General features: G+C 42.1%; 1 protein-coding gene across 1 annotated transcript in view; it reads left to right on the top strand.

The window, feature by feature from the left end:
* LOC122797172 (threonylcarbamoyladenosine tRNA methylthiotransferase-like) overlaps positions 1-21,913 on the top strand; it is a 2,201,584-nt gene that overhangs the window by 1,884,273 nt on the left and 295,398 nt on the right. The window contains exon 6 of the mRNA XM_044065991.1: positions 5,989-6,037. Coding sequence (XP_043921926.1) covers positions 5,989-6,037 — 49 coding nt within the window. The remainder of the gene's footprint in view (positions 1-5,988; positions 6,038-21,913) is intronic.

Raw genomic sequence — 21,913 nt, 5'->3', positions numbered from 1 at the left:
GCAGTCCTTCCGTGTTGGCCTGTACCTCCGAGAAATATATACTGAACAAGAGAGGTCCCAGGACTGAGCCTTGTGGGACGCCACTTGTAACTGGTTTTGAGTCTGACATGGCTCCAGCAATTCTAACCATGTGGGTTCTGTCCTTGAGCCAGTTTGCAACCCATCTAGTGACATAGGGGTTTATATTTAAGCTGGTGAGCTTATCTATAATGCCTGAGGTGGGGTATTGTATCGAAGGCTTTTGCGAGGTCCAGGTAGGCTGTGTGGACCACCTTCCCCTTGTCAATGGCCTTGGTGACTGTTTCAAAGAAATCAACCAGGTTTAAGAGGCAGGATCTGCCCTTAACAATGCCGAACTGGGTAGGATCCAGTGTCTGTAGGTCCCCAATATCTTTATTTATCAGGTCCATGATGATCCTTTCCATAGCTTTGCAGACCAAGCTAGTCAGGCTTATGGGATGATAGTTTCCAGGATCCGTTGAGGCACCACCTTTGTGGAGAGGGACCATTGTTGCTGTACGCCACTCTTTGGGTACATATCCTGTAGTAAGGCTGAGATTGAACAGTAGTTTTATGTTTGGGTTTAGCTCTTCTTGGAGTTCATGTAGGACGCAGCCCGGGACACCATCTGGTCCCATTGATGCTGTGTTTTTTGCTTTGGATAGGGCGGCTCTTACCTGAGCATCTGAGATGTCAGGGTGGCAGCACTCTGCTGGGGTAGATATTTGCCCTTTTGGTGGGGGGAAGGGGGGGTTTGCGCTGAACCTGTCAGCTAGGATGTTGGCAATGTCTGTGGGTTCGGTGTATTTTTTGTCATTTTGGACTAATTCTGAGCATATCCGGGAATTCCCACCCAGGTTCCTAACATAACTAAAGAAAGCTTTGTGATTATCCTTAGTGTCCTGTGCAATTTTTCTCTCTAAGCTGGCCTTAGACGATTTTATGAGTGCCCGTAGTTTTTTGCTAATACTGATCAGAGTTGCCTTTCCTTTTTGGGATTTTGCTCTATCATGTAGTAGCTTCCTCCTTCTATTGTATAGTTTGTTTATGGCTGGGGTCCACCAGACAGGACGTCTGCCTTTGGAGGATTGGGTCTTGGTTTTATTTGGGATTGCATGATCCATGCATTCCTGAAGGTGTTCATAGAATGCATTTATAAAGGATTCTGCTCTGGGCAGATTTTCCACAGGCCCGGGGGCTTTGAAGGATTCCACCTTGGTTTTGAGGAGTGTGAAATTTGCTTTAGAGAAGTTTTTCACTGTGGTTTTCTGGGCAGGGGGTGGGGTCAGACTGTGAATATCCAGTGAGATTAGTTTATGGTCTGATCTTACCAGTGAGGGATACACTTCTGGTCTGGAGCATAGAGTCCCCATATCGGTGATGATCAGGTCCAGTATGTTTTCCCCTCTTGTGGGAGTGGTAACAAGTTGTTCCATAGCATTTGAGTTTATAAATTTTAGGAACCTTTGGGCTAGGGTGTTGGAGCTAGAGTAATGCTCCCAGTCTATGTTTGGGTAGTTGAAGTCGCCTAATATAATGGTGTTTGGAGAGACCTTCATATTTACCAGTGTTCTCAGGAAGGCCGAGTGGGGTTCCTGGGTTTGGGAGGGTGGTCTGTAGCAGGGTATAAACTGGAAGGCAGTGTTACCCACTGTTAGTTGCACATGGATAGTCTCTGATGCTTCGTGCTGTGCCACCAACCTGGAGGTGTGTGTATCTTTGACGAATATTGATACTCCCCCTCCTTTTGTGGTTCGGTCCAAGTTTTGGGGCTGAAAAGCATGATATGAGGTATAACCTGGTAGTGCTGGGGTCCTCTCGGGAGCCTTGAACCAGGTTTCTGTTACTGCACAGATATCGATGTTCTCCATGCTAAGGAGAGTTTCGAGTGCATGCATCTTGAGATTTAGACTTCTGGCGTTGAGTAACATTACTCTTAGTTTCTTATCCCTTGTGATACCTGTGGAGGTGGGTTTGTCTTTTGAGCCTTGCCTAAAAAAGGCACTATGGGGGTAGCAAGAGCCTTTGCCAATATCCGAAAGCCCAGGGGTGACAGGTCCAAGCTGTCCTTAGCGACGCATCGTGGCTTGTCGAGCGTGTCATCCCGGGCTGACAGGCATTGGATCCCCTTTGAATGACACAAATACTTAAGCCAATTGTTGAAATTGATCATCTTGTCTTCATATTGTGACATCATTCTTGGTGAGGTTAAGATGCTACTCAAGGTCAGGGTCATACCGGCCTGGGTTACATGCTCAGAGAGCTCCTCTATGTCTCTTTTCATGTAGTCCAGGGAGGTACTTCTCAGGTCATTCACACCAGCATGAACAATGACTGAGTCATATTTGTACTTGCTTTGGAGTGACCTGAGTGCTTGTGTTATGTGGCAGATCCTAGCACCCGACAGGCAGCTCACAGTGGCCACACCTCCTTGTTCAGCCTGGTGAGCGAACCGTCAGTGTGCCTGATGATAGAGTCACCTATTACAAGTGTATCAGGTGTGTTGTTTAGCCTTAAGGCCTGTGACTGTTCGGCACACTGGTTTTGTGAGCTATGTGTTGCATGTGTTTTGTTTTGGGGTAGCGGTTGCTTGGGTGTCTGCTTTGGAGGTCTCTGGTGTTTAGGCAGACTTTTATTTAGAGCCTCCGAGTATGTTTTTGTGTGTTTATGTGTTTGGTTTGCTGTTATGGTAGGTCTATGTGAGACTGGAATTGTAGTGAGTGTGGTTTCCTTCTCCTCCTGACTGGTTACGCCAGTACTGAGTTGAGTGAGCTTAGCCTCCAGTTTGGCTATATGGTTGCATCTCTCACATGTGTTTGAATTTGTTGGGAGGAGGAGAGGGTTGTCTGTGTACATGAGGCAGTTGTAACATTGTAACATATATATATATATATATATATCTACCTGAAATGTTTGAAAAGTCACAAAACCCATATTATTGAATTTAAAATTACAGAGATGAGATAAACGAAACTGCAGAAGAACGAAAACTTAAAATAATGACTGACTTTTTCTTAAGTAGCATCACTTTTAAAAAGAACAGTGAAGCTGTATGTACGTACTCTACCGGGCGGTTCTCATGCAGATGTGGGCATGCTGTCGGTGTGCGCCCTTTTCTTCAATGTAGTGCTATCATAGAGTTGGTATGTTTAATTTGCAAGGGGTGTGGGAGGTGCAGGGGGACACAGCCTCCCTGCAAAAATATAAGACAATGCAATTTATGGTCCCAGACTTTTGGGCGGTGGGTGTGGTTTAGAGGACCTGTGTGAAATGGTCATAAAAATTTGGCGGCCGTTATCACTTTTTTGACATTCATTATTTTAAGTTTCCATTCTTCTGCAGTTTCATTTATTTTGTCTTCGTAATTTCAGATTTGATAGTAGAACAGAGCTGTCCAGCTTCATCCTTCAAAAATTCACCCACAGGAATGCAAAGGTGCCACACACCTGATTAACTGTTCAACACCCTGCATGCATTTTGCATAAGATGGGCAGGGCATCTAAATCACCTTTTATGTGCACTTAGATATGGAACGGCCTAACTTAAAGTATGCCATTCCCCCTAGGGATGTCACATTTTCAAATGACCAATGTGGGACATTTTTTATGAAAGCATGAGATTTTGCAGAACAAATCTTACCCACAAGTTTTGCAAATGACCTGACTTTACTTTTTTGCCAGACTAAAAGCACATTCTTGTAGAATGCGATTTGTTTATGCTATCTCATGTAATATTTGGGTGTTTTAGATGTAAAATAATTGTTTATGCAACCATCTAAGGAAATTTAGGAATTTTTTTTTATTCAAAAATATGAGCTTTGCCATTTTTCCTGTCCCCCCTCCCGTACACAACTGCTCAAATAGGGATTGTCATGAGTAAAGAGGAACAGGTGGTAATCCTAATGCCCCCAGAGTACAATATTTACTTATGAAACATTACATTCTTAACTGCTTTTAAACAGCATCATGTCTGTGAATCGGGAATCACTTGCCTAGTAGACAAAATCACACGTATGCATATTAGTCAACCTGCCCATGAATCCCAGCCTCTGTTTAAAAACAGCGAGAACATAAACTGTTATGATGCAGTAATATTCTAATTCTGTAATGCCATTTCATAGTTTCTTTTCACCATATCTCGAAATGGTCCTGTTATTATTGTAAGCGGCCATTAGGTAGAAGCTGTTACTGGGTAATATGTCATATGCAGAGCACAGGTACGCACAAGGACAGTTGGAACATCATTATACCCGTACATGTTTGAGATGTTTGCTTTGGAACAGACTCCCCATCCGCTTGAAACAAACTTCATCCCTGTCCATATTCAAGCACAACTTGGATCTATGAATGGGAAACAAAAAATTTACCCCAGGACTGCCCCCTTGTACTACTAATGGACCGAGGCCGCTCCTAAATGCTTTATCCCATGCATGGGTCCCCTCAAATTATCTGTGGTATGTTTGCAGTTATTCTCATTATGGGTAATATGTATTATTAACCATGGGATGGGTACAGCTAAGCTCTAACCAGATGAGATAGTTTAATTCAAGCACAAAAATGTAAATTATCTAGGCTTAAGATGGCTCGCAATGGCAGCTAGCCTAGTACTTACCTTTGAACCTTTGTGGTAAGAAACAGGAGTTCTGAGCAAAATTTCACACAGATAAGTTGGGAGGCTTGCAGATTTTGTATAGACGGCATTTTGAATTCAAGCCAGTGAACCAAGCAACACAAGGCAACAGTGCTGAAAGTAGTGTTGGATATGGTACATAAAACTCAGAATTCTGAGACTGAACATTGAAATGCAAAAGCCATTCTTAGGGAGAGGGCTTCTTGCCTCACATCCCCATGCTTTGCTTTCTTCATCCCTGTATTGTTGTTTTTACTTCCAAGTCACCAAAAATCAAGGATAAAACTGCTCACCCAAAAAGTCTGAAATGTTATATCAACATTTAATTTATGAGATTTGAAAATGGAAGTACAACTTCTAGTGTTATGTATGGTAAACCTTGTTCTCAAATAATCCTTACATGTGGGGTTAAAAGATAACAGTTGTTTTAGATGCTAGAATCTGTAATTTTGGAAGATACTGGGTACACAGTGGAATCTAGACTGCTGTTATGAGCACATCTTTTCTTTTGAATGATAATGAATGTCCCTCTTGAATATTCAATTTCCAGGGTCATAATTGGTATTTAAGGTCAGAATAGAAGGTTTTTTGTTAATCACTGTACCTACCTATTGCATGTTTATACACAGTTGTGCATTCTTTGAAGTGCGAAAGAGAGTGCTAAATGATGTGGCGAGGACCACATTTACATGACTCTGTACTGTTTCATTATGTAAGTAGGCAAAGCCCTATAGCCTGCAGAGCAAATAACACGAACAGATAGAAGTTCACTCAAATGTACAAAATAAGAAACTTAAAAGGAGTCTGTACTTTTAATTGCTGTGATTGAATACAGACAGTATATGTTTTGATTAATGCTAGTAGCTGAAATTGTGTTCTTGTATATATGTGTATTTGTTTAATTTTTTTTTGTTTTAGTACTGTAACATGAAAGTTAATAGCACTAAATAAGTAATTACTGAAGTTGATAGTTGTAGGGGATCAGAATTACTGTAATGAAGGCTTCTGTTTTGCATATGGTAATGGTTATCACTCAGATTTTGCTGTGATGGCCAGCAGACGGTTTCCTGAGTCAGGCATGCAAACCATGATTGCCTGAGTTTGACCTGCTACCATTAGTGGTACAATGACTTGTGCCTTTCAGGGCAGAAGTAGAGTTATTGGTACATTATATGCATGATTGATCTTGTATAGCTGCACTTACCAGTGACATCAGACATACAGTAAATGTCTAAACACGTAATCAAACTGTATTATTTTTTAGCCTACTTAATTCAATGCACATGTTTTTGCTGTAGGCTTTTAAATATTGCTGGTGCAGAATGCAGCCCTGCTGATGTGTTTTTGTGCCGTTTATAGGTTCAGCAGATAGATCGTGTGGTAGAAGTTGTGGAAGAAACAGTCAAAGGTAAGGGTCTTCTCACTTTTTTGCAATAGAAACACAAACTTTAGAATTGTTATTGTAGTTTCATAGGATGATACTAGGCTATTGGCCCGGAGACCCATATTCCCACAACAGTATTTTTGTTGAGTCTACTGCATCAGAAAAACATTTATTTAAAGAGAACTAAACAGAAAATTGAATAGAACACAGACATTTTTATTTAAATACATTGAGAGACTAAAATATCAGACTTTTATTTGCATGATATACAGTCAAGGACCCTCATTGATGGATGTATAATTGAGTTCATCTTTTTTACCAGCAGCTGTGATGAATCAGCAGACTTTTTTGAAAATTCACAAAAAAATTGTATTTGATTTAGTGTATGTTGTAATTGGATCACAGGTTTACCTCATGCTGTGGTTTGTGATGCAAGTAAGGTCTTTTGTGATTGGTAACCTGTGATGTCAATAGCACCATGAAAGCTGTGCTTTAATACCATAAACAACAAGTCACAAACTATATGTTATGCACAAACACCCTCTGTTAGAACTACATTTGATATGATTTTGGATTTGCATATTTTTCCTTTTAAATATAACCATTATTTTCCATGTCACTTTGAGTGGCTGTCTGCAGTGGATAAAACACTATGCTTCATTGGTCCTTGACTTGCAATATGGTTCTTTTTTAAAAAATGTTCCCATCCTTAGGGAGTGCACACTTAGTTTGGTTTGTGGATGTTGCTCTTGCATTGTGATTAAAGGAAACCTTTGTAACCATGATTCCATGTTCTTTATTACCTGTTCAGTACGAACACCTTAGAATTTCTTCCTGATGTGTTACTGAAAAGTTCCTATGTTCATTGTCTAAAAGATAGAGGCATTCCAAGTACACCTGCAATCACTGTAGCTATGACTGCAGACTATGTAAGATGCTGACTTATTTTGCATGGGTCTGGATCATCATGTTAGTTATTGTCCTCACTGCAACTGTTTGAGCCCTGTCCATTAAAGAAACTAGAGGCTTTGATTAACACTGACCACTTAGCAGCAGTAGAGAAGATTCATTGCAAGGACTGGCCAAAAGCCTGTCCAAGTTGTGCAGAGAGGACCATGAAAATAGAAGCTAAAAATGTCAAAGCCCACGTGTAAAGCCAATACTTGGATTTATTTCAATGTCCACTGCCTACATGATGGTCTGTACTTTTTCTCAGGTTTGGTTAATGTTCTCTAACAAAATGTTGTTGTCACACTTGTCACTTTTAATGGGAATGAGTTTAACCACTTGACTGCCTTCTTGGCACCCTGCCCTTATTTTGTATGACTGCCACTCCTACTCACTTATGGGACAAGTGGATGATGCCCCAAAACATGTGAAAAACAGACTTTTGAATTCCACTATATCTGTATGATAACTATATTGTCAGACTGGGTTTTTTTTTTTTTTTTTTTTGAGATGATGAGTGTGTCATTCATAATTTCAGTGGGCGCTGGCTGTTGTGACAGCACCTCTATGAAGTATATTATTAACAGGTGCTAATTTCAGCTTTCTTTATGAGGATGCCAGTTTGTAATGAAGGTGTCAATCATATTCATATTCATTGAAATGCTTCTTTGAAACTGAACTGAAAGTTGATTTGCTCCTTCAGTAATGAACTGTACCTATCTGAAAATTCAAAGTGATTTGTTGCTAATGTAAAAATCAATACTGTGCTGCATATACAGCAGTTTTGCTACAAATGTAGATAGTACTACATTGTGTGGTATGATTAGTTGTTTTTTTGGGGCTCTTTGGCCTGGGTCATGACCGAAAAGGTTCCTTGGACCAGTTTGCTTATCTGATTAACAAATGTACAATAAATAAATTTCTGATCATGATGATCAATAGAGTAACTGGCATGGGGCAGAGGGTGCAACTGCCCCTGGTCCAGTGTGTTAATGGACGTGATTGGATTGGCCATACGATCCATTCATCCTCCCGAGAGTGGTCTTAGTGCATACTGAATTTTAAAAGCTGATAGTGAATTTGCTGTCAAACCTGAGCACTGAAGCTCTCCATGTGTGATCTAAACTGTACCAACTGCTTGCAACATTTTCTAAGTATAACCAGAGCACTGTAGCACTGTGTGTTTGGACTAAACTAAAAGTTAAAGAAGCATTTATATATGGAATATAAACTGTAGCAATGACTTTCTCCATTTCTAGCAAGTATTTTGCTGCATTAAAAAATAGTGTTTCTTTTTTTAAATACTAAAATCTGTGGAAGGAGGGATGCGAGCAGGACACAGAAACAGGACCTGATTGGCTCCATCATTTCAGAAGCCCCATATACCTGATTGCAGACTTTTCATTTTTTCCTGTTCATCCATTGAAGAACTGGGGCAGGACACAGAAACAGGACCTGATTGGCTCCATCATTTCAGAAGCCCCATATACCTGATTGCAGACTTTTTATTTTTTCCTGTTCATCCATTGAAGAACTGAGGCAGGACAGTGAGTGGATCCTTTTTCTTTTTTTTTCCTTCTTTGGGTAAATCATGTAGTCCTCTGATGATTTTTCATGTGTGAAACACTGTGCTTGCTTCTGTCATATGTTCTCCATTGCTGTTCTAGTCTTCATAAATATATTATTGTCCAACCTGCTGCTGAGTTCAGACTGCTTCATGACAGCTCCCTGCACTCCCATTATTTGCAGGTCCCATGCATTTGAAAGCTTGCTGATGTGACCTGTGCCAGGCAGGTCTCCGTCCTGAGGAACTCCTGCACACAGATGCCCCTAACTATCCAAGTTCTAAGGGTGTACCCCAACCCGCACTGCAGAAGGAATGGGACAGGTCATACTGTAGCCTGTTGAGAGTTGATAATTTGCCCCATCTCCCACCCTTACATGGTGATGTCATCATCCAGCTTGACAGGCCATAGTGAGTAGCATAAGTCCCTGTTTTGCCCCAGGCCCCTAGAGCAGCCACACCTGGTCTGTCCTCTTACCCACCTACCCAACCCAGCGTAATCTGTCTGAGCTGTGGCCTTTAACAGAGTTCCACTAGAGATACACCCAGCATGAACCCCCCCCCCCCAGATGGGCACAATCATCCTCCCCACAGGATTGTTTTGCAGGGGGGTGCAAACCCAGACCCCCCATAATGCAACCCCCATACACACACACGCGCGCGCACACACACACACATGCAACCATTCCACTGTCCCTTTATTTGGCTATTTCTCCCCAGTTGCCATAAACACTGTTCAAACCTTTCAGTGTGTATACCATTTTCTGCCTTACTTCTACAATGACTACAGATATATGGATTTAATTTACAACATTTATTTCAAATTTTATAGCACAAACATTGATAGACATTTGCTAAACAAAGCAATAGTCTTGCAATGAAAACAGACTTGGCAGTAAAACTTCTCTGCCTTTGAAACTCACATTCACTGAAACAGCATTGAAACCCACATTCAAACAAAATGCATCTGGCCAGTGGCGGGTTAAGTTTATCTTTGGGCTGTTTTCAAATCGTAGGCCTCCTTGCACACATTTTTAGGACCATGCAAAAGTTCTTTGATTCACCTTTCTCAATGTATTAATTATAATATATAATTGAATTATATCCCTTGTATAATACAGCACCACTTGTTAGAGTGTGTTAAATTTATAGTTTTAAACATTTTTTTCAGTAAGCAATGAAACAAAACATATGAACCAATAATGACAAACTGCCCAATTCAGAACATTTTAACATAAAATGCCACTCTAGCTTCTGCCATTACAATCCACCAATATCAGTCAATATGCACAATCTCTGCAGAAGTAAAAGCCGTCTGAATAATTCCACATTAAAGAGATCTGAAACTAATGAAGAGGTTGTTGCTAGAAAACAACTTTATATTTCAGTGTTTCATCTACAAATTCAGTGCCTGTTGCCCTTGAATAATAAATTGCCTGTGTTACATTAAAATAAATGGTAAGCTGGTATATTGCAATAGGGAATGGGTGGCAAGCTGAAAAATAGGTTCATAGTTACTAGGCATCTCATCCAAAGGAGGACATACTAAGGACTATAGTACCCCACCCCCTTAAAATACAAGTCTACATGCTATGGAAATAGAACCTACAGCCCACTACATCAAGATGCAAGTATGCTACCTGCTGTGCTCCTAACACTGCTTTAAAATTCTATACCACAGTAGTGATACCATTTGCTAAACAAAACAGTTGCACATTTTAAGCAGACGTAGCATGAGCAGCGGTAAATGTCTCTTCCCTTGAAACTCACAATTCCTTGAAAATAAATTTCACCTGCTAACTCTTAACTAGGGCATTTCACTGTCTCATACACACCTCAACCTCTTAGTGCAAGAAATCTGGACAAAGCCTAAAATAATTAGGGACAGATTATAAATATTGCTCTCATGAACTTATAAAATTGCTAGAGTAACAGGATTTGTGTTAGTAAGCATTTTTCTGAAGGATATGACATCTAAAACTCAAATGTCTGCCACTATTTAGCAACTTCAATCCTTTTTAGCAGGAATATGGGGCAACAATCTGGACATTCTGCAAAAACCTGGATAGCTGAGGGGTATGCTACCTTTCTTTTATACATACACACACACACACACACACACACACACACACACACACACACACACACACACACACACACACACAGTCTCTTCTGCTTTCATGCACACTTTCATTCATACACACGCACGCAGACAGCAACATAAACACACACGACTTTTCCTTTTTCGTTCGCTCTCATACATACATGGATTCTCACACACACAGACAATAGCAGCACCATCACCATAGCTATGAGACATATAAATTAGCTGCCAATGAGGTCTTCCTTCATTGCTGCTAATGTGCTCTAAATTTCTAGTTTCCATATTCAGCCCAATAAAAAAAGGAATATTTCTGAAAAGTGACGCCCAGCTGCAACACACTGTCTACTGTTTAAGCAGAAATCCACATGATTTTGAATGCAAGGAAGAACAAGAGATGTCTATTTCCAAAACTGCAAGGATGCTAGTTCCTTATGCTTTTTCAAATGTCTGTCAAATCAAAACACGTTCTTAAAGTTTGGCATTTGTTCCATTTTCTTTTATTGAATTAAAAAGTGCAATACTTTACTTAGGCAGAATATTATCACTATTCATGTACAAAAACTTTCTATTTCTTTTTACATTGTTGTGTGACACTGGTTTTTAGTAAGGGTGTGAAGTTACTGATATGGCAGGTGTAGGTGTGGCTGGCAGTGGCTCCCCCTAAAAAAAAAAGTTTTTTAATATTATTATTATTATTATTTTAGTGTTTTAAGTAATATTTTTTTCAGTTTAGATGAACTGATATAGCTGACTCATTTTACAGGGATTTACTAAACATGCAGAACAAAGTAAAAGGGGAGGTGTGTTTGTCCACTGAATCTGTGCATGTTTTCATTTGGAAGCACTACTGTATTTTGCCAGTAAGCAAATACAGGATGCATGTCAGCACATTCAGTCCACTTGCTACTGAAGTATTTCTCTGTTATATTGGGCATATATTCAACAGGCTGTTTTCTCACACAGTCTGTAAACAATATAAAATGGTTATAAATCAGAATGTCAAAAGAACATGTACCTAGACACAAACCTGTGAATCAAAAACAGTAAGTCAATGTTTTTTTTTAAAAGAGCAAATCTCCGTTGTCCCCCCCTGAAGAGTTCACCTTCACATGCAAAACTACCTAATGATAAAAAAGTCAAAGGGCTGGATTCATGAAGGCTTGCACAGAGTCTGAGTAGTGTAAGACGGCAGACAGCCAATATGTCTGCCGAGCGATCCAGCAACAGCCGGCAGGGGCATGCATGAGAGCTCCTAAAACTACTCTTGCACGGACAGTGTTATGTTATGCAAATTACCTCATTTGCTGCTGAAAGCTATGCAAATGAGGTTAAGTTGTGATCCAGGAAACACTAATTTGTCCGTGGAAGAGTAGAGTTATTTGCAGAAATGTACTCTGTTGGTAACGGAGTACCGTTCTGCAAATAGCAAAACGGAGCTATGAGAGCTCCAAATAAAGGATGCATCCAGTTGAGGAAGCATGCCAGTGGCCAAATATAAGGCCATTGGCATTTTTATCGTTTGAAAATTAATAAAAATCAAAATTTCTTCCCCTGATCGCAGATGTTTAAGCATAGCGCAGCACCGCGCAAATGTGCGGCTCTTTAAAAATCAGAAAATAAATAAAAAATAGGCAAAAATAGACATTCTTATTAAAAATATTATTCTGCCATGCAGGTGAATGGCAGGCTGAAGACAACATGGCTGAGTAGTGGTTGCTAAGGGGGGAAGCTCAGTTTGAGAGATGTAACCAAGCATTAGTAGACAATCCTATGCAAATGAGGATAAGGATATAAGGATAATAAATCCCAGTTTTCCCTGGCATGTGAGCCATGTCCTTAGAGTGTAAGTGTAGGAGTAGTAGAGTAGAAGATAGGTGACATCATGAAGGGGTATGTATGAAAGACTGTAAGCTTATTGGAGCAGAGTGGCTTGTGTTTGCTGTGAGTTACTCAGGATTGGAAGAGGCATGTCTACAGTTGTCGTAGCTGAAACCCAGAAACCGAAGGTGTACGCCATGGATATCACTGAAATTTCTTGCAAACGTGCTTACACCGTGTGCGCACCTGCAAACCTGTCTAAGCCTGTGTGCGCACGTGTGCACCCGTCTAAGCCTGTGTAAGCCTGTCTAAGCCTGTGTGCGCTGATGTGCACCCGCCTAAGCCTGTGTAAGTCTGTGTGTGCGTATGTGCACTTGTGTGCACGTGTTTCCGCGGCGCTGCCCCTTGTGGAAACAGAAAGGGAAAAGGAAAGAAAAGAAGTAGTAGGAAGTAAACCAAGGAGATCTAGCAGAGCTGCCAGGTGAAATAAATCAGAATCAGCCAGTTACACAGGCAGTGCACTAGCCCAGCCCAGCCCAGCACTTAAAACTCTGCAAACAACATTCACCCATATTTATCTCAAAAACACTGCAACACTGCAGTATACAAAGAGAGTGAAAGCTTAAAAAGCTTAACTCAAACAAAAAATGTTAGGGGCTGCCATTGCTATTATAAGCCAACATGTGCAAGATGCTGAGGGTGGTGCCATTGCGAATGCTGCTGAGCAACCCACAGTGAGGAGACAGAGAAGAGTGGACAGACCCAGGGTAACCTACCAGGGGCTACATGAGCTGGAGATAGTGGAGCACTATAGAGTGGACAGAGACCTCCTGCAGCAAATTGTTGAGCTGTGCAGGCCACGCCTCACATAGAACCAACAGAGGGGAACCCATCCCAGTGGAAACCAAGGTATGTGTTGGCCTAAGAATACTAGCAACAGGTACCTTCCAGAGACCAACTGGTGATATGATGGGGATTTCACAGGCATCAGCATCCAAGGTACTCAACCAGTTACTGAATGCCATGTCAGCATATGTCGGTGATTATGTATATTTCCCCAATTCCCGTGAGGCATTGGCCAGCAATATGAGTCTCTTCCAGCAAATAGCGGAATACCCTGAGGTAGTGGGTGCAATTGACTGCATGCACATACACATCAAAGCACCAGCCGGTGAGCGGGGTAGGGCCTACATCAACCACAAGGGCTTCCCCTCCATCAACTGCCAGGTCGTGTGCGATGCCCAGGGCATAATACTGAATGTGTGTGCTGGCTGCCCTGGAAGCTACCACAATTCCCATATCTGGCATCTGACGCAGCTGTACCAGACATTTGCCAATGGGGGGGACATCCCTGACGGTCACCTAGTGGGGGATGCTGGATACGAACTGGAGCCGTGGCTGATGACACCCATCAGAAATGCACACACACCTGAACAAGAACTCCATAATGAGGCACACGCACAAACACGAAATGTAATCGAGCATCTGTTTGGGATGCTCAAGTCACGGTTCTGGTACCTGGACACATCTGGTGGAGCCTTGCAGTACTCACCAACTGCATGTACCCAAATTGTCATGGTATGTGCCATGCTACACAATATGGCCCTGTGAAAACAGCTGCAGCAGGAACAGCATGGGGCAGGGCCAAACAGCCCCCCACCATTGCCAAGGCCATCACAGGCAGAGCGTGACTAGGAGGAACAACCTGAGCCTTCCCCAGTAGGCAGAAGGAGGCATGCCCATTATGCCTTAGCCTTGGCAAAGAGGCAACTCATAGCACATACACTGGCTCAGTAGGAACCCTGGAAATGATACCTCTCTCCGACTCACACATAAAATAAAAGGGATACCTAACTTGAAACTACCTGTTTTCAAACATGTATAGGGAGTGTACTATGTGCATCTGACATAGGCAGCCCTGCAGCACCACCTGAGGCATGATTGCCATGTTTTAAGCAATATAAAGCAGTGCTAAGCAACTTTTACCACTGTTTAGCATATTTAAGCACAATTGTGCGGAGCTGCGCACCGCGCAAACTAGCGCAACGTTGGGCAAAGTCAGGCAAAGTCGGGTAAACACGCTCACACCTGCTTTACTGTTCCTTAACCAGTCAGGTCTGCCCAGCAGGAAAATAAAAAGCAGTGACAGGGCTCGAACTCAGGATACTGTGCACTACAGTCACAGTACTGAACCACTAAGCCATGACAGCATTTCACTGGCACAGACACAGCAGGACAGTTGTAGACTAACGCAAACACAAACAAATGCTGTAGCATGCCTTCTGAACTTCACCCCAGGCCTATGCAGACAGATGACAGCAGACCAGGCAGTGTGATGTGGGTTGGGTAGGCTATGAAGTCACAAACTAATATACGTGAAATTTGAAGCTAAGATCTGTAGTACAGTAGTATGCCTCAAGCCAGTACGATAGGCAACAGTACAGACTGAAATGGAGTACCTGACATTGCAGTGCAGGCCTAGCAAATGTGTATAAGTGTCAGGTGAACCTCTCATCCTATGTACACCCACAGTAACAATCAGGTGTGCCCCCGGGTAGAAATGTACAAATAATAGCTGTCCCACCTATATGTAGAAATGTTGATAAGTCTATGCAAAGTGACTCATGGAAGCCCTGCAGGCACAGCGTGCTTCCTGTCAATGTACAACACAAAGGTGATCCTTGAAGTAAAAAAACAACTTGATTTTTCACGCACATATAGTATATATGTCCATACTGGGCATGCTCACACACTTAAACAAATTTATCAAATTTCAGTCAGCAACATATTGAAAGGTCATACTGGGCATGCTCACGCACTTAGGCCATGTCTGAGTACAGCAGTGGGCCACACATATCTGGCAGTTGCAGTTCTTACCCCAGAAACTTGTCACTATTCACCAATCCTGCCTTGTGCACACAGTGATATGAAAACAGACCCATATAATATATCGGACTCCTGTCATAAACAAACTATGTACTACAAGTACTTACGTTGCTCAAAGAAAGTGAAAATTCAAAGAAGATCAATAAACTCCGGTCAGTATCATCAATAAACAATGAGCACTCCTAACATTATTCAATCCATGTTCTGGCAAAAATATTGTCAAAGAGTCCATAGAGAACCATGAAGCTTTCTTTCGCTATGTCATAAATATCAATGAATATCAATATCAATAAAGAGCACTAGCGGCCTGAAATACATGCCGTACACAGACCATCTCAAAATGCTCCAGCTGTACTCTCTCACATATCGCCTACTCGGAGGTGATCTCCGCCTAACATACAAAGCTATGTCAGACACAGAGCTGTTGGATATGCTCCACGTAAAACACTCACAATCCCTCTGCTCTTCGGCCACAAAACCCAGAGTGAAATACAAAAGGAAGGGGTGTATCCATTTACCTTATGGATACCCACACCTTCAGGTTAGTGGCACAGCATGAGGCCTTGGAGACCATGCAAGTGCAACTAACATTGGGCAATGCTGCTTATCAGATTATAGCCTGCTACAGATCACCTACCTTGTCTCAGGAACCTCACTCAGTATTCCTGAGAACAGTGGAAAATATAAAGGTCCTGCCAAACACCATTATATGAGGAGATTACAACTACCCAAACATTGAGTGGGAGAATTACTTGTGTACAATGTCCTTTGCCCAATGTTTCCTAGAATTATAAACTCAGATGCCCTGGAACAGCTGGTCACCATGCCCACTAGAGGTGACAACATACTGGACCTGATCATCACCAACATGGGGTACCAGTGTTCCGCAACAGAGATAAACCCCTTGCTGGTAATATTAGATCATAAAGTAATCACACTGGACATCCACATCCCGCTCCCCCCCCCAGTCAAGGAAACCACTGTGAAGACATTTTCAAAAGCAAACTGCACACTTCCCAAGACCAAAGTGGAAAGTTCCGAAGCCCCCTTGCGTTAGGATAATGCTATACAATCTGCCAAATCATTTACAAGTGCATTCTATGAGCATCTAAAGGGATGCATGGAACGAGACATCCCAAATAAAACCAAGATGCACTCCTCCAAAAATAAGAAACCAATCTGGTGGTCGTTGCCAATAAATAAGCTATACAACAGAAAAAGGAAACGAACACATGATAGAGCAAACTTCGCAAAAGGAAAGGCATCACTGATTATTAGAAAGAAACAATGATCGCTCATAAAATAATCCAAGGCCAGTTTGTAAAGACAAATTGCCAAGGAATGTAAGAATAACAACCACAAAACCTTCGTTAGCTATACCAAACATTTAGGTGGCAACTTCCAAATATGCTGTCATCTACTGCAAAATGGCAAGAAATACACTGAACCAACTTACATTGCCCACATCTTGGGGGACAAGTTCAGTGCAAACCCCCCCCATCACCCCCAAAAGGGCCTGTGTCCATCCCAGAAGAATGCAGAGCCCCAGACTTCATGGACATGCAGGTAGAAACAGCCCTCTGCAAAGCTAAGAACACAGCATCAATGGGACTGGATGGTGTCCCAGGCTACGTCTTACACCAGCCCCAAAAGGAACTACACCCTCACCTACATTCACTATCCAGACTCAACCTTACCACAGGCTATGTGTACCAAAGAATGGCATAGAGCAACAGTCATCCAGCTGCACAAAGGGGGTGCCACAACAGAACCTGGAAACCATTGCCCTTTAGGTCTACTCAGCCTGGTCTGCAAAGCTATGGAGCAAATTATCATGGAACCCATAAACAGAGACATTGGGGACCTCCAGACACTGGACTCTACCCAACTTGGTTTTGTTAAAGGCAGATCCTGCCTCCTAAACCTAGTTGACTTATTTGAAACTGTTGCCAAGGACATAGATGAAGGTGAACGTAGTCCACACAGCCCACCTGGACCTCACTAAGGCCTTTCGACACCATTCCCCACTCTGTCATCATGGACAAGCTTACCAGCTTGATCATTAACAGCTATGTCACAGGATGGGTGGCCAACTGGCTCACAGATCAAACACACATGTTCAGAGTTGCGGGTGCCATGTCCGACTCTAAGCCAGTCACAAATGGCATCCCACAGGTCTTGATCCTGGGACCCCACCTGTTCAGTAGATACTGCTCAGAGGTCGCAAGCACGGGAGGAGTATGGCTGAACAAGTTTGCAGATGACTGCTAACTGTGGTCCATAATCGACTCTACGGCTGATACAGACATCCTCCAGAAGGGTCTTGGAGACAGATACCTGGTGTCAAAACAATGCCCTCAAGCAGAATGCCAAAGAATGCATAGTCATCCCCTTTGGATAAAACAAAGTGCCCACAAATTACCACATAGGTGGTAATCCAGTATGTACAGAGAAAGTAATTATGGTCCTGTGGACCTAGGTAGATAGTAAACTCTCCTTTGATGATCACATGGCCAAAGTGTTTAGAAATTCCTTCTATGTAGCCCACCTAATGTAACCCACTTTTTCTAGTCTGATGATGTCACCATCCTACAAATATACCTGTGGAAAGGAGAACTCCCAGTAATCTGTATAGCATGTCGTGTTAATGTGTACTGCTCTAATATCAGAAAGTAGTTAGGTAGGGGTTTGAATCCTGCACTTGGTGAGTGTGTGTGTGTGTGTGTGTGTGTGTGTGTGTGTGTGTGTGTGTGTGTGTGTGCTCTGTGTGTGTGACACTGTTGGTCAATGTGTTTTGGGTTTTGCTTTTACTACTGTATGACATATCATAATGACAGCAGTATGTGCATTGCACATGTCAGGTAGCTGTGTGGCAAATACATATACGTACATGTGACCTCAATTATTTCATAGGTGGGAACCCTGCTTTCTCCATGAACACATCTGGTATCTTTGCCAGAGTGTGCTGCCGCTTTCCAGACCTTAGGTCACATCTGTATGCTTGTGACAAGCCCAGCCACTGCAGTGATCCCTGGCCTAGGTCATCCGTGTCACACACACTCATTACGGTTTTCATTGAATAGTGTGAGTGAGGGTTTATGCCTGAGGTATATTTCAGACCTGTTCAAATGCAGCAAAGTCTGTCAATGATGGCTATTCATTATAGGTGTACAACAACCTTTGTGGATATGCATGCAGACCCCTTATTGCTTATGTGATCCACCGAGGGATTTCAAATTACCTTTGGAAGTGTGATTACCAAAGGAGAGATGACGTAACACTTGGATGTATGTACACATCGTTACCTGTTCAACATGTTGGGGGCTACTACCTATGTGGTACTGTGGGGATACTATGTTTTGTAAAAGTGGATGACTATGCTTTAGTTGGCTTATAGCTTTACAGCATGGGTTTGACACCAGGCATCTGTCTCACTATATATGACTCTGTCTCTCTCTCTCTATATATATATAGATAGATATCTATCTATCTATCTATATATATATATATATATATATATATATCTATATCTATATATGTATATATATATATATATATATATACTTACATATACACATTCATTGGTGTACATATACATATAGGCACATACACAGTCCACCTTTCATGGTGGGAATATCAATTATGCAACGGATGTGAGGTATACAGTAATGTAATGATATCGCACAGTCTTGTGAGAAATGCATTGAAGGTGTTCTCAGCCCATGTAGCTTTAGCAAGCCTCAGTGGCTACAACATTGCAAACTTAACAAATCACACCTACAGTGTTTAACCACCGCATGTCATATACCAGCACTGTATGCTGTCTTGTTTGCCACACACTACAACCTACATACAAATATGCACATAACAAACTTCACCAACATATATATGCCCACCCTTCACATACAGTTGCAGTATGTCCCTTGCTCTATGCACATGTACAGATGTTAATATATCTGACACATATATATCTATATCTATATATATCTATATATCTATATCTATATATATATATATATATATCTATATCTATCTATATATATATATATATATCTATATATATATATATATATATATATATATATATATATATATATATATATATCCGTATGTGTGTGCCATACACACACAAGGTCCACACTGTTGTAAGTCCCTGGACCTCACGGCTGACCTGTTGAGCCTTGCTGCAACATGAACAGGTGTCCATGTGAGCATACAGTAATATTAGAGGGTGTGTATATAGCTACAAATGCTAGATTAACATACTCGCCTGGTACAGCAGTTGCCAATGCTAAGCTACACGTTAATATGACTATTATTCATGTGTTACTCTGTCACATCCATGTTTATATAGCTGTTTGCACTACTCCCCCAAACAGCCATTGTCCACACTACTGTACAGAACACAGCTAACATGGATCAGATGTTTGACATTTAATGCTGAGCTACATATGTCACAGTTATGTCCCCCTGTACACAGCTACATACTGATTTGTCCACGGCAGTAGTATATTGTACATTTGGGTAGGGATGCAGATGTACAGAGAGCATTATGCATTATTGTGTGAATGTTATCTTGCTGGACTTAAAGGGTTGTTGTGTACCTGTTAGTTTATCAAGGCAAGTAGTCTGTCTGCATAGCTCCCAACTGTGGACCTATCCAGATGGTAGCCTGTTATTCTTTGTCTGTGCAACGCACAGGTCTTAGCACTGGTACAATGGCATTGTTACAGTCAGTTGCTACCAGTACATGGCTACACCCTTTGGTATTTCAGTGTTGTACTCCTACATAAGGGTATGCTTGTGGAACTCCTTCCCAAGCTATCTGCACAGTGTGTAACAGCAGAAAAGCTGATGTTCATCGTGTTACCCTGCTGCAGTCATCACACTTGGGTTATCCTGCCATCAGGCGGTCCCGCAGTCGGCCAGAGTTCCAAAGTCTTGGTCCGGCATCGGTTGCTTTCGCTTCTTCCCTGATGTCAGTGCGCCAGGGGTATATAAGAGGCATCCAACGCCATTTTCTTCAGTCTTTCTTGCCGCGCAGTGCCCAAAGCAGAAGCAGTTCGCAAGTGCCGGTCCGGCCAACACCTGAGATTTTCAAATCGAATTTCAGTCCGAAGTCTTCAATAAAGCTAAGTACCCCATTGGGGAACCTTTTCTTGCCTCAGTCCGATGTCAGAAAAAGTTAATTGCATTTCTTGTGGGAAGCAAATACCTCATAAGGACTTCCATTCTTATTGCATTCCTTGCCTAGGCCCAGACCACGACGTCACTGATTGTCAGTTTTGTGCTAGGTTCAATAAACAAACTATCAAGCGTCGTTTTGATTTTGCTCGACACTACTTTGGCAGGAAATTTAATTATACCATGCCGTCGGAGCAACCGACGACCGGCATGCATAAAAATCACAAAGATAAGGACAGGCAGCCTAGAATCAAGCCAGACTCCGAGGCCTCTGCTGGGCCTGTCGCCGGTTCTCCGGTTTTCAGTGAGGCGTCTACGCAGCCCCTGACGACCGCAGAACTGGAACCCCAGACAGCTTCGGATTCTCAAACGGAGAGTACTAGGCCAACTCAGCCATCTTCATTAGGCCATTCCAACACCACAGCAGAAGGAGATCCCGGTGCAGTAGAAACACCTTCGGTTGCAGAAGGTGTCTTCAGACTGACTACACTCACCATTAAATCTTATGCTAAGCTTAAAACTCCATTAAAACCTAAAAAGACTGTACATCAGTCTCCAGTTCAAGGCCCCATGCCTAAGAAACAGATGCTTAAGATGGCTGAAGATTTGATTACCCTAATCAGGGGTTCCCATCCCCCTCCAGACAAAAGGCCAAGACAAGAGGAGGATTATGCCTCCTCTGACCAGGTTTCAATTTCCTCAGATTCTTCTGAGGAACAGGATTACTCCTTTCCCCCTTATGAAGACTCTGATGCTGAAGACTGTATCCCCTCAGCATCTCCCCCTGAAGACTATTCCTTTGGGGAAACTTTACATGCCATGAGGGAACATTTCCACTGGGAAGGCCAAGACTACTCTGATTCAAAGAAAAGGCTCCAAGAGTTCCTTTTACTTCCCCAGCACAGACCACTTGCTATCCCTCCAGTTTTAGACATTGTGGATGACGTTTACTTAGAATCCAGTCTAAATCCAGACTCTCTACCTCCTGCTCCAGCCAAACTAGACAGATACTACAGAGTACCTGACTCGCACAAATTCCTTTATAAAAACCCTATTGCTGACCCAGAAACAATTTCCCAGGGTCCCAAAGGGGCTAAGGCTTCTATGGCTAAAAATCCTGTACCCTCTGAAAGGGACTCCAGAGCACTAGATAGGTGGGGAAAGAAAGTATACACCTCAGCTACTCTAGCTATGAGAGCATTAAATTGTCAATTTCACATGCTGAAATATCAGCAATTCCTAATGTCTCAATTAAAACAAAAGATGAGCATGCATTCTGAACAGTCTGAATTCAAGGAAATGCAGGATCTGTTGCATGCAGCTGAACAGGTGGGCAAACATACTTTACAATGTGGATTTGATTCATTGGAAGCTTCCTGTAGAGCAGCTGTGACTG

The sequence above is a fragment of the Protopterus annectens genome, chromosome 3.part0, assembly GCF_019279795.1.
Source record: "Protopterus annectens isolate FY-2018-M chromosome 3.part0, PAN1.0, whole genome shotgun sequence".
Taxonomy (NCBI): Eukaryota; Metazoa; Chordata; order Ceratodontiformes; family Protopteridae; genus Protopterus; species Protopterus annectens.
The sequence above is the reverse complement of the archived record's forward strand: the minus strand, read 5'-3'. Positions and strand labels throughout refer to the sequence as shown.